This window comes from Hemiscyllium ocellatum, chromosome 19 (assembly GCF_020745735.1).
Source record: "Hemiscyllium ocellatum isolate sHemOce1 chromosome 19, sHemOce1.pat.X.cur, whole genome shotgun sequence".
NCBI lineage: Eukaryota > Metazoa > Chordata > Chondrichthyes > Orectolobiformes > Hemiscylliidae > Hemiscyllium > Hemiscyllium ocellatum.
In genome coordinates, this window is record NC_083419.1 from 5,928,900 (window position 1) to 5,946,147 (window position 17,248).

The 17,248-nt window shown below is 43.5% G+C and overlaps 1 protein-coding gene across 1 annotated transcript in view; it reads right to left on the minus strand.

The window, feature by feature from the left end:
- Window positions 1–17,248, minus strand: part of LOC132824618 (protein kinase C-binding protein NELL2-like) — a 345,067-nt gene that overhangs the window by 33,319 nt on the left and 294,500 nt on the right. The window contains exons 16-17 of the mRNA XM_060839217.1: window positions 1,669–1,809; window positions 695–888 (exon numbers count right to left, since the gene is read on the minus strand). Of these exons, the coding sequence (XP_060695200.1) occupies window positions 695–888; window positions 1,669–1,809 (335 nt within the window). The remainder of the gene's footprint in view (window positions 1–694; window positions 889–1,668; window positions 1,810–17,248) is intronic.

The window sequence follows — 17,248 nt, forward strand, 5'->3', positions numbered from 1 at the left end:
TAGGGATGGACGATAAATGCTGGCCTCGATGTTATGCTTGTAAACAAATCAATTGGATGGACAGTACAGTTACTTGTTTTGCCTGGTTTAATTATGGGGAGGTGATGGTGCTCATGAAAATCACTGTAGTTAATCACCACTTTGGGGTTTGGTCTAGAATGACCTGGGAAAGCGGGCAGAGAGGGCCTTGGTTTAGGTGGCACTATCAACACTGAAGCATTATCACAGATTCTTTTCACTCTGCAGTGAGCTTTGATCCTACAACTTTCCAACTTACAGTGTAACCAACAGGGTAATAGCTACCATCAGAGGAAAAAAATAAGAACATGAGAACATAAGAACTCGGAGCAGGAGTAGGCCATCTGGCCCCTTTAGCCTGCTCCGCCATTCAATAAGATTTTGACTGATCTTTTGTTGGCCTCAGTTCTACTTACCCACCCTCCCACCGAATCCCTTAATTCCTTCATTGCTCAAAAACAAAACTACCTTAGCTTTAAAATCATTTACTGAAGTAGCACCAACCAGTTCACTGGGCAGGGAATTCCATAGATTCACAACCCTCTGGGTGAAGAAGTTCCTTCTCAATTCAGTCCTAAATCTGCAGCCCCTAATTTTGAGGCAATGCCCCCTTGTCCTAAAACGTGTTTGACTGAGAGTAGGAGAAGGCAGCATAATATTTGAAAGATAAACTCACCTGGCATGAGCAGACCGAGCAGCGATCATTTTCTAAAACCCAGATCTGTCCGTTGTGCTTTATTTTGCCTTCGTGAACACAGTCCCCAGTACAGTTTTTCCCATGAGGACATCTACAATCATAACCTCCTTCCAGGTTAAAGCAAACTGTGTCATTGGTGCAAGTATGTCTCCTGGTCCCACATTCGTCAATATCTGTGAAAAAACACTCACACATTTGTTTTTTCAAGCATTTTTAATCAAAATAACTCTCTACAGGCCATTCAGCCCAACAATTCCACACTGACCCTCCAAAGAGTAACCCACCCAGACCCATTCCCCAACCACTGTCCATTTGCCGCTGACTAATGCACGGAATCTACACATCGTTGGATTGTGGGAGGAAACTAGAGCACCTGGAGGAAACCCACACAGACAAGACTGCAATCGAACCAGGTCGCTGGTGCTGTGAGGCAGCAGTGCTAATCACGAAGCCACCATGCTTCCTCTGCAGAAGAAATCAATAATTCTCCCTTGTAAAAGCTTCCAAATATAAAATTAATTCACCCCACAATATTCAATCCCCTAAACACTCCAACAAAACGTGTAATTGATTCTGAGACGGTGAGATCTTTCACATTGAATTAATCTTTTTTAAAGGCAACAATGGTTTCCCCTTATTATGATTACACTTTGATGTAATTACAACTTCAATGCAGTACAATAAAAGCAATTGTAAACTGACATCTATCCAGTGCATTTCACATTATTAGAGTGTCCATGCCACAATGCTTTGTGATTGCTAAATGATTCACTTTGACTAATATAGCTGCTAAATTGCTAATAACAATTGTAAAGCAATAGCTTTCTGAAATATTCTGCCACCATAGAGCTCTGTCTATTAGAAATTTTGTTCCATTTCCTTCAACTTAATGGATGGTGGAAGTTCTCTGGTGAGAACTAGTAAAATTAGAAGCTTTTTTTTAATACACTGACCTTCACATGTCTCTCCATTTGCGGCAAACAGACCATTGTCATGGTATCCGTCCCTGCATTCACAATGGTACCATCCAGGAAGGTTGATGCAATTAGCACGGCTGTCACAGTGAACAAAGCCCTCTGCACATTCATCAATGTCTAAACGAAACCCGAAAAGAAAACAGAATAAAAAATTGTCACTCAAAGTTCAGTCATACTAAATATCCAATACATGAACACAAAATCTGTAGTTGGAGCCAAAATAACGAGCACTGTATTGTATGCATGATTTAGAGATGCTGGTGTTGGACTAGAGTGTACAAAGTTAAAATCACACAATACTAGGTTATAGTCCAACTGGTTTATTTCTCCACACCCCACCCTCCCCTCATTTATGTCTCCACCCTGTAGGCACTCTGCCTCTATTCCTGATGAAGGGCTTTTTCCCAAAACGTCGATTTTCCTGCTCCTTGGATGCTGCCTGAACTGCTGTGCTTTTCCAGCACCACTCATCCAGAATCTGGTTTCCAGCATCTGCAGTCCTTGTTTTTACCAGGTTTATTTGGAAGCCTAGCTTTCAGAGCACTGGTCCTTCATCAGGTGGCTCACAATCATCTGATGAAGGAGCATTGTTCCGAAAGCTAATGCTTCCAATTAAACCTGTTGGACTATAACCCGGTGTTGCGTGAGTTTAACTTTGTATTGCATGTAATCAGCTTGCAGACCGGCCCCACAACTGATATGTTCAATTTCTCACAGTAACATAGAAAACAGGAGCAGGAGTAGGTCACCAGCCCTTCAGACCTGTTCTGCCATTCAATATGATCAGGGTACTGCAGAAGGGTTATAGCCGAACATTGACTTCTGCACCACTTGATGCTTCCTTGATTACTGTGTCCTTCCAGCCTCCTGCCTGTCTACTCAATGTCATCATGGCTGATCATCCAACTCAGTCCCCTGTTCTTGCTTTCATCCCCAGTACCCTTTGATACATTTGGCCTGAAGAATTATATTTAACTCCTCCATGAAAACACCCAATGTTTTGGTCTCAACTGCTTCCTATGTCATAGACATCCAAAGGCTCAACATCCTCTGGGTGAAGAAATTTCTTCTCATCTTATTTCCGAACATCTGTTTTTCTATTTATTCATGGGACATAGATATCACAGACTGGCCAACGTTTATCGCTTGTCCCTAATTGTCCTGGAGAAGGTGGTGGTGAGCTGCCTCTTGAATTGCTGTGGCTCACTTGGTGCAGGTTGGCTCACAATGCCCTCAGGGCTTGAATGTTCTTGGAGCTGTACCCATCCAGGCTCGAGGATGACTTATGCCTTGTAGATGGTGGATTGGCTTTGGGGATGAGGAGGTGAGTTACTCTCCACAGTATTCCTAGCCTCTGACCTACTCTTCTAACCACTGTATTTATGTGGTAATTCCCCTAGTTCAGTTTCTGGTCAATAGTAACTCCAAGGATGTTGATAGTGGGGTATTCAGTGATGATAAAACTGTTGAATGTTAAGGGATGTTGGTTAGATTGTCTCTTATTGTAGATGGGCATAGCCTGGCAGAATATTTCACAATGTGACACAAATGTTACTTGCCAATTGTCAGCCTAAGCTTGGATACTGTGCAGATCTTTCAATTGAACATGGACTGCTTCAGTATCTGAGGAATTGCGAATGGTGCTGAACATTATTCAATCATCAGCGAATATTCCCACTTCTGACCTTATGATGGAGGGAAGGTCATTGATGAAGCAGCTGAAGATGGTTGGGCCTAGGACACTACCCTGAGGAACTCCTGCAGAGATGTCCTGGAGCTGAGATGACTGACCACTATCATCACAGCCATCTTTCGTTGTGCCAGGTATGACCCCAACCACTGGAACGTTTTCTCCAAAACCCATTGACTCCAGTCTTGCTAAGGTTCCTTGATGCTACACTTGGTCAAACGCAGCCTTGATGTCAACTCTCAACTCTCTTTGGAATTCAGCTCTTTTGTCCATGTTTGGACCAAGGCTGTAATGAGGTCAGGAGCTGAGTGGCCCATGTGGAACCCAAACTGTGCATCACTGAGCAGGTTATTGCTGAGCAGGTGTTGCTTGATAGCACTGTTGATGACACCTTCCATCACTTTACTGATGATCACTAGTCCTTTTTCCCACTATCACCTGTGCTCACAGTATAATATTCAACTGAGTACTGGAATAGGAAGATAAGACAAATGAATGAATGGCTGGGAAAAAGGTGCAGGAGGGGAGGCATTAGAGGTTTGGGACAATGGGACTGGCTCTGGGGAGACAGAACCTGTACTAAATGAATGGATTGCATCTGAACTGCGATAAGATTGAGTTTGTTGTGGGGCATTTCACTAATGTGGTTGGGGAAGGTTTGTACTAACTCATTGGGGTGATGAGAAGCAGGCAAGATAATCAGAAAGTAATACCAGATGCACAAATGCTGGGAGAGTCAGATTAATACCAACATAAAGAATGGAAAGTTAACAGATAGAGTCAGAAAGAAATAAAATCTAAATTAGGGTTACTCTTATGGTGTGCGTCTGCACAAAGTTAATAATATTTGAAAGTTACAAACACAGACTAACATTTAACTATATTGATGTTGCCATAATATTGGGGAACTGGTTTAAGGAACAGCAAATCTGGGATAAAATATTCTCAATTGCATGGTGTTCAGAAGTAAAACAAAGTTATGATATAACCTAATTTTGTTAAAAATAGCTTTCTAAAACCAGCACCCTACTTGCATCTAATAGTTGACTATTCATCCCATAAGCTAAATAGGCTCAAAGCAAATGTACCTAATTCTGTAAGTATTGATTTATGAACTGTGACATTGGCTGGAGAGCTGTTTCATGAGACAATTTTTTTTTGAGGCAAACAAGAGTCAGGATTTCCTGTCTAGTGGAATAGAAATTGCATTATCCTACACCCACTAGGATGATCCCTGATATGGACGGATTGTCTTAACAGCAAAGGTTAAATGGATTGAGACTCATTGGAAACAAAAACAGAAATTGCTGGAAAGGTTCAACAAGTCTGGTCGCATCTGTGGAAAGAAATCAGAGTTACAGTTTCAGATCCCGTGATCCTTCTTCAGAACTGACAGTAGCTAGGAAAAAATTGTTTTTATGCAGACAATCAGGTGGGGGAAGGATGTAAGGAATAAATGATAGGTGGAGATAGAGCCCAAAGAGAGAGAAGAACAGCTAGACAGATAAAAAAGTAAATAATGGTCAGTCTAGAATGAATAGCTGTCAATGGGGACTATTAGTGGTTAACAATGGATTATGTGTAATAGCAGACCATGTGATAACAAGGTCTAATGTGTAGGGACTGGGGGAAGGATATGGGAGAAGGTGCCTCAAGTTGTTGAACTCGACATTGAGTCCAGAAGCCTGTAGGGTCTCCACGTGGAATATAAGGTGCTGTTCTTCCAGCTTGTACTGAGCTTCAATGAAACACTGCAGCAAGCCTGAGACAGAGGTGTGAGACAAAAATAAACTGCAGATGCTGGAATCCAAGGTAGACAGCAAGAAGCTGGGAGAACGCAGCATAGCAGGCAGCATCAGGAGGTGGAGTAGTCAACGTTGACTTCCCCACCTACTGGTGCTGCTTGGCTTGCTGTGTTCTCCCAGCCTCCTGCTTGCCTTCCTGAGACAGAGATGTTGGCCAGGGAACATTGTGGTATGTTGAAGTGGCAGGCAACTGGAAGCTCAGGATCTTTTTTGAGAATAGAACATAGATATTCTGTGAAGTGGTCACCTAGTCTACGATGGTTGTGCAGCTGGCGTCTTTCTGCTTCCTGATGAAGGGCTTTTGCCCGAAACGTCGACCCTCCTGCTCCTCAGATGCTGCCTGACCTGCTGTGCTTCTCCAGCACCACACTCTCGACCCAGTCTAAGCTTTGTTTCCCCAATGTAAAGGAGACCACATTGTGAGCAGCGAATGCAGTAGAATAGATTGTATGAACTGCAGGCAAAGTGCTGCTTCACCTGGAAGATATGTTTGGGCTCTTGGGTACTGAGGAGGGAGGACGTAAATGGGCAGATGTTACACCTTCTGCAGCTAGAGGGGAAGGGTGTGGGAAGGTAGGGTGTGCTTTTAGGAGTGAAAAGGAGTGGACCAGGGTATCCCAAAGGGAGAGGTCCCTGCAGAAGGTTCACTGGTGATGGCATTCTGCTGGAGGTGGCAGAAATGGCGGCCAATGATCCTAATGGGATTCAATGGAGTTTTGAAGAATAAGAGGTAGTCTCATTGAAACACATAGGATTCTTAAGGGGTGTAAGAAGTTAAATGTTGACAGGACGTTTCCCCTCATGGGCAAGGCTAGGACCAGAGAACATAGTTTCAAAATTAAGGGCTCCAATTTAAAACTGAGATGAGGAAGAATTTCTTCTCTCAGAGGGTTGTGAATCTTTGGAACTCCTTCCCACAGAGAGCTGGGAGGGAGGGGCAGAGTCCTTGTGTAGATTTAAGGCTGAGATCGATAAATTCTTGATCAGTCGGGGAATCAAGGGTTATGGGGAAAGGGCAGGATGGCAGACATGAAAAATGTCAGATCAGCTATGATCCAATTGAAGGTAGGGCAGGCTTAAGGGGCCGAATGGCCTCATCCAGCTCCTACTTCTTATGGTCTTAGATAATATATTGATGATGTTGTGCCTTAATTCCACCCAGGCAGTGAAGCTGGAAATTTACTTCTTGAAGTAAATCTTTATAAAGTTTAAATCATCAAATAGAATATAATATTTCCAGTAAGTGTTAACTCATCATGGCACCAGCAACCTCATTGTGCTCGATGAGATCATCAACCATTATGCAGGAGGAATGCAAAGACTTAGAGTTCAGTGGATCTTTTGTGTACAGCGGTATTTGCTAAAGCATTTTCCTCACCATATTTCATCGATCTGGAATCAAAACATAGATTTGATAAATAGGGCTTGATTTTACTCTTAGATTATTCCATTAGAACATAAGACGTAAAAAGTGTAACCAACAGTCTGCTCCACCATTCAATGAGATCATGGTTGCTCTGATAATCCTCAACTCTACTCTCCTTCCTTTTCCTCCAAACCTTTGATTCCTTCCTGATTAAAAGCCTGTCTATTTCAGCCTTGAATATACTTAATGACCCAACATCCCTCTGCGGTAAAGAATTCCTCAGGTTGATTATCCTCCGAGAGATGAAATTCTTCTTCATCTATATTGTAAATGGATGATTAAAATCTGATTGAAGATTTGTAGCTCGGGTATCCGTTGTTGTGGTTCTGCTCGCCGAGCTGGAAGTTTTTGCTGCAAACGTTTCGTTCCCTGGCTAGGGAACATCATCAGTGCTGTTGGAGCCTCGTGTGAAGCGCTGCTTTGATGTTTCTTCCGGTATTTATATTGGTTTGTTCTTGCCGCTTCCGGGTGTCAGTTTCAGCTGCAGTGATTTGTATGTGGGGTCCAGGTCGATGTGTCTGTTGATGGACGTTCTTGCCGTTTCCGGGTGTCAGTTTCAGCTGTAGTGGTTTGTATATGGTGTCCAGGTCAATGTGTCTGTTGATGGAGTTTGGGGATGAATGCCATGCTTCTAGGAATTCTCTGGCTGTTCTCTGTCTGGCTTGTCCTATGATAGTGGTGTTTTCCCAGTCAAATTCATGTTGCTGGTTGTCTGAGTGTATGGCTACTAGAGATAGCTGGTCGTGTCGTTTTGTGGCTAGCTGATGTTCATGGATGCGGATTGTTAGCTGTCTTCCTGTTTGTCCTATATAGTGTTTTGTGCAGTCCTTGCATGGTATTTTGTAAACTACGTTAGTTTGGCTCATGCTGGGTATTGGGTCCTTTGTTCTAGTGAGTTGTTGTCTGAGTGTGGATGTTGGCTTGTGTGCTGTTATGAGTCCTAAGGGTCGCAGTAGTATACGTCAGGAGCGTCTCAGAACTGACAGCCAGACTACTGCGACCCTTAGGACTCATAACAGCACACAAGCCAACATCCACGCTCAGACAACAACTCACTAGAACAAAGGACCCAATACCCAGCATGAGCCAAACTAACGTAGTTTACAAAATACCATGCAAGGACTGCACAAAACACTATATAGGACAAACAGGAAGACAACTAACAATCCGCATCCATGAACATCAGCTAGCCACAAAACGACACGACCAGCTATCTCTAGTAGCCATACACTCAGACAACCAGCAACATGAATTTGACTGGGAAAACACCACTATCATAGGACAAGCCAGACAGAGAACAGCCAGAGAATTCCTAGAAGCATGGCATTCATCCCCAAACTCCATCAACAGACACATTGACCTGGACATCATATACAAACCACTACAGCTGAAACTGACACCCGGAAACGGCAAGAACGTCCATCAACAGACACATCGACCTGGACCCCACATACAAATCACTGCAGCTGAAACTGACACCCGGAAGCGGCAAGAACAAACCAATATAAATACCGGAAGAAACATCAAAGCAGCGCTTCACACGAGGCTCCAACAGCACTGATGATGTTCCCTAGCCAGGGAACGAAACGTTTGCAGCAAAAACTTCCAGCTCGGCGTGTAAATGGATGACCTCTAATTCTGAGATGATGCCCTCTGGTCCTACACTCTCTCAGAAGGGAAAACAGCCTTTCAGCACCCACTGTGACAAATCCCTTCAGCATCTTGTCCATTTCAATAAGCTCTCCTCTGGTTCTTCTAGATTCCATTGAGTATAGGCCAACCTACTCAACCTCTCCTCAAAAGACCTCTCCTACACCCAATATTAGTCTAGAGAACATTCTCTGGACTGTTTCCAATGCTAGTATGTCATTCCCTTGGTAAGGGGCCCAAAACTGCTCACAGTAAGCCAGCTGTGGTCTGACTAGTGCCTTGTACAATTTTAGCAAGACCTCCCAACTTTCATATTCTATTCCTTTTGAAATAAAGGCCAACATTCCATTTGTTGTTCCTATTACTCGGTGAACTTGGGTGTGATTCATGTACAAGGACTCCCAAATCCCACTGTATTGCAGCTTTCTGCAGTCTTTCTTCATGTAAATAATATTCTGCCCCTCTATTCGTCCTGCCAAAGTGCATAACATCATTTTTTTCCCACTTTGCATTTTATGTGGCAGGTTTTTGTCCACTCACTTAACCTGCCTACATCCCTCCACAGACTCTTATCCTCACCACATGCATCTGTTAGAGATTTTCTTAAAAAGCTGTAGATGCTGGAATCCAAGGTAGACAAACTGAAAGGTGGAAGAACACAGCAAGCCAGGCAGCATCAGGAGGTGGAGAAGTCAACATTTCAGGTGTAACCCTTCTTCAGTCCTGAATTTCTCCAGCTCCTGATGCTGCCTGGCTTGCTGTGTTCTTCCAGCCTCCAGCTTGTCTTCCAAGCATTTGTGAGTAAACAATCATGGAGTGATTGCAGGATTATCATTCTGTGCGGTTTTGTCCAATTCAGTTAAGAGGCAGGGAAAGGTAGGGCTGTTGATTTACAATAATCCTGACCGACCTGGGAGGGTCAGCCTTTCTTCTGGACTGGGGAATAAGCCCTACACAATCAGGAAACAAAATGTATTTCCATCTTATTCCTAACTATTGAAATCTGATCCATTCAAGAAAACCTGAACTGAAATGAAAAAGAAGACATGACAACCATAATGTCCAGAGCTAATTCCGATCCCATATTTTATTACAGAAAAATGGCTAACTTACAGATGAAATACTGTCATACCAACCAACTAATACAACAATTAATTCAGAAGTTAGTTCTGTGTGAATTTAAAGCAGTTCATTGATGGTGAAAATAGCAGGAACAGCATTCTGTCAGGTACAAGTCTAATACCATGAAATATGCTGATAAAAGCACTGTTGCAGCTTTGAAGGATGTCAAAAATGATAGACTCCATGCATTATTATCTCCCAATACTGCAGACTGTGGAAGAAAGACTATATGTAATTGTTGAACACATTTCTTTTCTTCTTGAACTAAAATGTAACGATAAGCTCTAAAGTGACAGCAAAGTTATGATTTGAAATATGACTAGCAGACTCGGGGTTGCTGAATCTGTACAAAAGGGATATCAGCATTTCGTTTAAAACACACTAAATTTACTTTCTGCCTTTTGAAAAAGAAAGTTATTGTCCAAGGTTCTTTGCCATCTTGGTGCCAAGCGGTCAGTTTATATCGCCATCATGCCCAGTGTGAGCCAGCCTTAGACAGACAGAAAATCATATCCCGAGAGGTTCAGTTTGCATGTGCTGTTGTGGTCAGAAATGAGAACTGAATGGGGCCTGAAAATTCTGTGTAGCTACTCCTGCACTGTGAGGCCAGCAGCCATTCTGAATAGACAGAGAGCCTGCTCCTGTAAAACTCCTAAAGCATGTTCTGTATTCGGGCCGGCCTGGGATTCAGAAACAATCCCAACTCTGTTGGTCAAGCCCTCCCGCCAGAAGCAGAACTTCTGCCTTGGCTATATGTCCACCCTTTTGGACTTCCCACACATTTTCACAGGAAGCAGGCCATTCAGCCTACACAAACCTTTTGAACAGCATCCCACCCAGACTCATCCCTTTACTATACCCATCCCTGTAACCCTACATTTCCCATGGCCAGTCCCCCTAACTTGCACATGATTGGACTTTGGGAGGAAACCGGAGCATCCGGAAGAAACCCATGCAGACACAGGGAAAACTCCACACAGAAAGTTGCCTGAGGCTGGAATCGAACTCGGTGCTATGTGGCAGTACTAACCACTGAACCATCATGCCACTTTTTCTCATACCTAAGTGAGCATGTGAGACAAAACCATATTGAATCTTTCAAAAACAACCTCAAAGTGATTTTATAGAACTTGGTCATTTTGATTTCATTCATAGGCTATGACCAAAACTGATTTGTTCACCATGTATTGCCCACCCCAAACGGCCCAGAGGACAGTTTAGAGTCAACCACATTACTGTGGATTAGGAGTCACATGTAGGGCAGCAGTTCCTCTTCCTAAAGGAACTGAACCAGATGGGCTTTTCCAACAACAATTTCATGCTCATCATTAGACTCTTAATTCCAGATGGTTATTGAATTCAAATTCCACCATCTTCCATAGCAGGATTCGAACCTCCATTTATGGATTAACATTCTCATGAGCGTGGTACAGGGCCAACACCATTTCCTAGAGCAAAAGACAGTCAGAACCGTGCTCTTAGGAATGATGTGAGGAACAAGTCATTCAGAATTTTTGGACTGTACTTTTTGATTGGAAATATTTTATAAGACCATCTCACAATTTGCCTCGATTGGGACCCTGATTATTTCTGGGTATCTCCAATGTGTGGGTGAAGAGATACAACTAGACAAACAAATATCTGCAGTTATACTGCACATTTCATGATGCAAGACAAGATAATAAACTCACAATTAATAGCAACAGGACTAGGCCATTTGGCCTCTGAAATCTGCTTCATTGTTTGCTAAGATCATGGCTGATCTGATTGTTAACGATATTTCCCCGCCTGCTTTGTCTGGATTGGTTCAGCTCCAACCACACTCATCACCATCCAGGACAAAGCAGGTCACTTGATTGGCATCACTTCCACAAGTATCGACTCCTTCCACCACCAATGCTCTGTAGCAGCAGTGTGCGCCATCTGCAAGATACACCGCAGAAATTTGCCAAAGATCCCTGGAGAAGACCTTCTCAACCCTCCACCACTTCCAAATAGAGGGACACGGCCAGCAAATACATGGGATCATGACCACCTACAGGTTCCCCTTCAAGCCACTCACCATCCTGACTTGGAAATATACCGCCGTTCTTTCAGTATCAATGGGTCAAAATCCTGGAATTCCCTTTGTAATGGCATTGTGGGTCCACCTACAACATATGGACTGCAGCGGTTCAAGAAGGCAGCTTCTCAAGGGGACAACTAGGGACGGGCAATAAATACTGACCACCAGTGACACCCATGTATATGAATAGGGAGGGTTTGGAGGGATATGGGCCGGGTGCTGGCAGGTGGGACTAGATTGGGTTGGGATATCTGGTCGGCATGGATGGGTTGGACCGAAGGGTCTGTTTCCATGCTGTACATCTCTATGACTCTATGTCCCAAAAAAAATCAGAAAAAAAATTGGAGTGAAAAACAACGGTGCTGGAATAGTTCACAGGGGACTGACTGAATGGCTGGTGGAGACTGAAAATTGGCCTCTAACCATTGAAACTGTCATTGCTCACAATCATTAATTGGTGACAGAGTGACAGTGATTTTTGACATCAACTTATGCACACTTAAATGCAAAAATATCCCGAGGTGGCAATCAGAGATTCTTCATTCTTCCACAGGACATGCTGCTGAGGTGTTTGCAAAATCAAAATCAATTTGAAACCACTGAACTTCCACTTTTCAAACTCTATTCTTGATGAAAGTAAGTCTCTTTGGAGTGTTATATCTTTTTGAATGAGGTGAAACTGGACTTCCAATGGCACACTAGATAATAATTATTGCTGTACAATCTGTTTACCCTTAACTTTACACTTGTGCAGCGTTTATTTACTCAAAGCTGGGGGGTTGGTTAGCTCAGTTGCTTGACCAGCTGGACACCAACAGCACAGGTTCAATTCCTGCACCAGCTGAGTTCACTCTGAACCTTTGTCAACCTTTCTCCTTGCCTGAGGCATGGTGACCCACAGGTTCAACTCATCATCAGTTATCTCTCTCTGATGAGACAACAGTCTGATGGGATCCTGGTGACTTTATCCTATAACCTACACTCTACATGAAACCACTGTGGGCAGTATCTTATAGGGATCGGAGTGATATGGGCTATGGTAGCACATGTGGCCGAATCAGGTAGTAAGTACAAATGAGGTCCATCTTGATCATCTCCTTCTATCTTTTAAGCTTTTTGTAAATGCCATAATGAGACTGTGTCAGAACAGCTCATATAAACCCAACAAAGGCATGTTGAGCTGAAAATAAAAAAAAACAGAACTTAATAAAGCATTTAGACACTTGGTTGAGTTTTTCACCTTTTCAGCAGATCATATTGGTTTTTAGAGCCAGCTGAACTGCAATATCTGAACCAAGACTAGTTCATCAATTTCTGATAGCAATCATGCAGGGCATTCCAAGGCATTAACCCAAGCGAGAGAATAGATGTAACATCATGATTCACAAGGCTGAATCTTGACCCATTGATCAATGTTGGTATACCATGTGGCTAGTAACTCATACCAGCGCAGAGATTATTTCAGGGATTTGAAAAACATTGAAGTTCATAAATCAGTTGGACAGAAAATTGGGATGGGATGGGAAGCAAACAAAAAAGGTCAAGTGTCATCCAGAAATTGTAGTTGAAAAGACAGCATTATCCATCTAATGCTCAGCTTTCTATTGTTTTGTTTCTTAATCCAAATGAGGCTCAAGTGGTTTATAAATTTTTGATAATTCCTGTAATTGTTTTGCAGCTTTTAAAACATCCACCCCCTTCCTCCAACTAACATCATTTTAGGATATTGTACAGTTGCATTAGCTAAAACATTTAAATCTTTTCATACAATTGGGTCTGAGCTGAGGACTACAATGCGAAACTTAACTCTGATGTCACACCAATGCTTTTAAGATCTGGTGAGAATGAATGTTGGATTAATAGTTTAATGAACAAACTGTATGGATATATCACAATGAAATATAGTTGAAAATAACTCAACTGCAAATTATAGCAAATGCATTCAGAATAAAGATTTAAAACTGCAAGCCTGTTCTGATTTTAAAAGCTAAGCAAAACTTTGAAATGACCATTCTTTGTATCTTAAAACCATTGTTTTTGAGAATGGAGACTTCACATGAGATTTGAGTGCTTTGTCTGATTAGAATTGAGCAGAGGAGACTGGGGTTGAGGGGGCATGAATAGAATCTGTACAGTGTGGAAGCAGTCCGCAGCAATGATACAAAGAACATCCTGCCCAGACCCACTCCCATCCCCATCCCTGTAACCCCTGCATTTCCCATGGCCAACCCATCTAACCCACATATCTTTGGACTGGGAGGCGGAAACAGGAGCACCCAGATGAAGCCTACGCAGACATGGGGAGAATGTGCAAACTCCATACAGACAGGTGGAATCAGACCTGGGTCCCTGGCTCTGCGAGGCAGCAGTGCTTTTCACTGAGCCACCGTGGGGTAGAGAAAGGTTGGACTGAACATTTCTCCTTGGGGGAGGGATCAATGACCAGGGAGGCTTAGATTTAAGGGACAGATTTAAGGAGATGTGAGGAAAACATTCTCACCCACAGGGTGACAGGAATCTGTCACTCATTGCCTGTAAGGGTGGGAGAAGTAGAAACCCTCATTAAATATAAGAAGTATTTAGATGTGCATTTGCCACACGAAGGTATACAGGGCAATGGGCCAAGTGCTGGAAAATGGGTATGGTATTTGGTTTACGTCTGGTTACAGACTTGATGGGCTAGAGACCCTGTTCTATGCTGGAACACTCTCTGATTAGTTGTCAAGTTCGATGCTTTGAACAAGAGGGATTGCAGTGCTACTGTGGATAAAATCTCTCTCAAGAAAGAGAGATAACAGCTGGCAATTTAAACTGTGGGTTAGGGTTGTGAAGGTGAATTCTTCACGGTGACTGCAGCAGGTGCTAGAATTGAGCCCACATCCGGCATTAAATCCACACTGCAAACCATCTGCCCAGCCAACTGAGCTAACTAACCCCTACTGGGGGACTGGGGTTACTTGGGTAATTCTTCAATTGGGGTAGAACGATGTGCTTTGGTGCTGCAGAATTCTATGTCAATTCAGAAATATTCAAGGTTCTTTATAGGCGTCTCTACATTTTGGAAATAACTGAAATCACCGGTCATCCCTAATCCATGCTTTATGCAGAACACTATGCAAGTGTTTAAGATAGGAATCAATCTGAATGGGACTGAGGTAAGAATGATTCAGAATCAGAATTTCCTCCCTCAGCAAGTTTGGTGGCATTTAATCAGATGGGAGTGTGAGAATTATCCCACCTTCCCATCGCCACTCTAATCTGTCCATGCCAGTCTGTTGTCACTGACCATAGCATTAACAGAGGAAGCACAACAGGCAAACCATGTTAGGGTTGTCAGGATTGAGGGTAAAGCACTGAGTGCCACATCAAAATACCCAGCATCTTGGGTGCCCTCTGAGAACCATTCCCACCACTTCGAGTCATAGAAATGTACACCAACAGGCCCTTTGGTCCAACCCGTCCACCCCGACCAGATATCCAAAACTAATCTAGTCCCATTTGCCAGCACTTGGCCCATATGCTTCTAAACCCTTCCTATTCATATACCCAACCAGATGCCTTTTAAATGCTGTAATTGTACCACCCTCCACCACTTTCACTCTCACCTTACTCTGTGACCCCACTTCACAATCTTCCCCCCCGTGCCCCCCCCCCCCCCCCCCCACCCTTACATCCACCAATACCTTGAGCTCTTGATGATCCTAGGTCTCAGAAGAGTGTCATATTGGCTGCTAATGGCTCTACCATTGAATAGAGCTGCAGGTTTCTGACTGGCAGTCAGCTCGTGGTCAGAGAGACCTCCATCCTTGGATCCATAATCCTGGGAAGGTAGAGCACTGCCCAATTACAGCTAAGGAAATTCAGCAAGTCCACAATGGCTCTTATCAATTTTTATAGATGCACCATGCATCACAGCTTGGTACAGCAACTGCTCTGCCCAAGACTACAAGAAACTACAGAGTGTACGAACGCAGCCCAGCTCATTACAAAAACAGCCTTCCATCCACTGACTCTGTCTATACTTTACGCTGCCTCAGGAAAGTAACCATCTAATCAAAGAGCCCTCCACCCTCTTCCAGTGAGCAGAAAGTACAAAGGTTTCTAAGCACATGCCAACAGGTTCAAGAACAGCTTCTTCCTCACTGTTATCAGACTTATCATATATTCAAGTTGATCTTTCTCTGCACCCTCTCTATAGCTGGAACACTATACAGTATTCTACATTCTGTTTTGTTACCCTGATGTACTTATGTTAGGTATGATTTACTTGAATTGCATGCAAAACAACATTTTTACCGCTAATGGAGTCAGGTGTTACTAGGGGACATAGCTTTAAATTAAGGGGTGGTAGGTATAGGACAGATGTTAGAGGTAGATTCTTCACACAGCGGGTTGTGAGTTCATGGAATGCCCTGCCCGTATCAGTGGTGAACTCTCCTTCTTTATGGTCATTTAAGCGGGCATTGGATAGGCATTTGGAAGTTATTGGGCTAGTATAGGTTAGGTAGGATTCGGTCGGCGCAACATCGAGGGCCGAAGGGCCTGTGCTGCGCTGTATCCTTCTATGTTCTATGTTCTATGTTCTATGTTCTATGTTCTATCCGGCATTAAATCCACACTGCAAACCATCTGCCCAGCCAACTGAACTAACTAACCCCGACTGGGGTCTGGGGTTACTTGGGTAATTCTTCAATTGGGGTAGAACGATGTGCTTTGGTGCTGCAGAATTCTATGTCAATTCAGAAATATTCAAGGTTCTTTATAGGCGTCTCTACATTTTGGAAATAACTGAAATCACCGGTCATCCCTAATCCATGCTTTATGCAGAACACTATGCAAGTGTTTAAGATAGGAATCAATCTGAATGGGACTGAGGTAAGAATGATTCAGAATCAGAATTTCCTCCCTCAGCAAGTTTGGTGGCATTTAATCAGATGGGAGTGTGAGAATTATCCCACCTTCCCATCGCCACTCTAATCTGTCCATGCCAGTCTGTTGTCACTGACCATAGCATTAACAGAGGAAGCACAACAGGCAAACCATGTTAGGGTTGTCAGGATTGAGGGTAAAGCACTGAGTGCCACATCAAAATACCCAGCATCTTGGGTGCCCTCTGAGAACCATTCCCACCACTTCGAGTCATAGAAATGTACACCAACAGGCCCTTTGGTCCAACCCGTCCACCCCGACCAGATATCCAAAACTAATCTAGTCCCATTTGCCAGCACTTGGCCCATATGCTTCTAAACCCTTCCTATTCATATATCCAACCAGATGCCTTTTAAATGCTGTAATTGTACCACCCTCCACCACTTTCACTCTCACCTTACTCTGTGACCCCACTTCACAATCTTCCCCCCCGTGCCCCACCCTTACATCCACCAATACCTTGAGCTCTTGATGATCCTAGGTCTCAGAAGAGTGTCATATTGGCTGCTAATGGCTCTACCATTGAATAGAGCTGCAGGTTTCTGACTGGCAGTCAGCTCGTGGTCAGAGAGACCTCCATCCTTGGATCCATAATCCTGGGAAGGTAGAGCACTGCCCAATTACAGCTAAGGAAATTCAGCAAGTCCACAATGGCTCTTATCAATTTTTATAGATGCACCATGCATCACAGCTTGGTACAGCAACTGCTCTGCCCAAGACTACAAGAAACTACAGAGTGTACGAACGCAGCCCAGCTCATTACAAAAACAGCCTTCCATCCACTGACTCTGTCTATACTTTACGCTGCCTCAGGAAAGTAACCATCTAATCAAAGAGCCCTCCACCCTCTTCCAGTGAGCAGAAAGTAC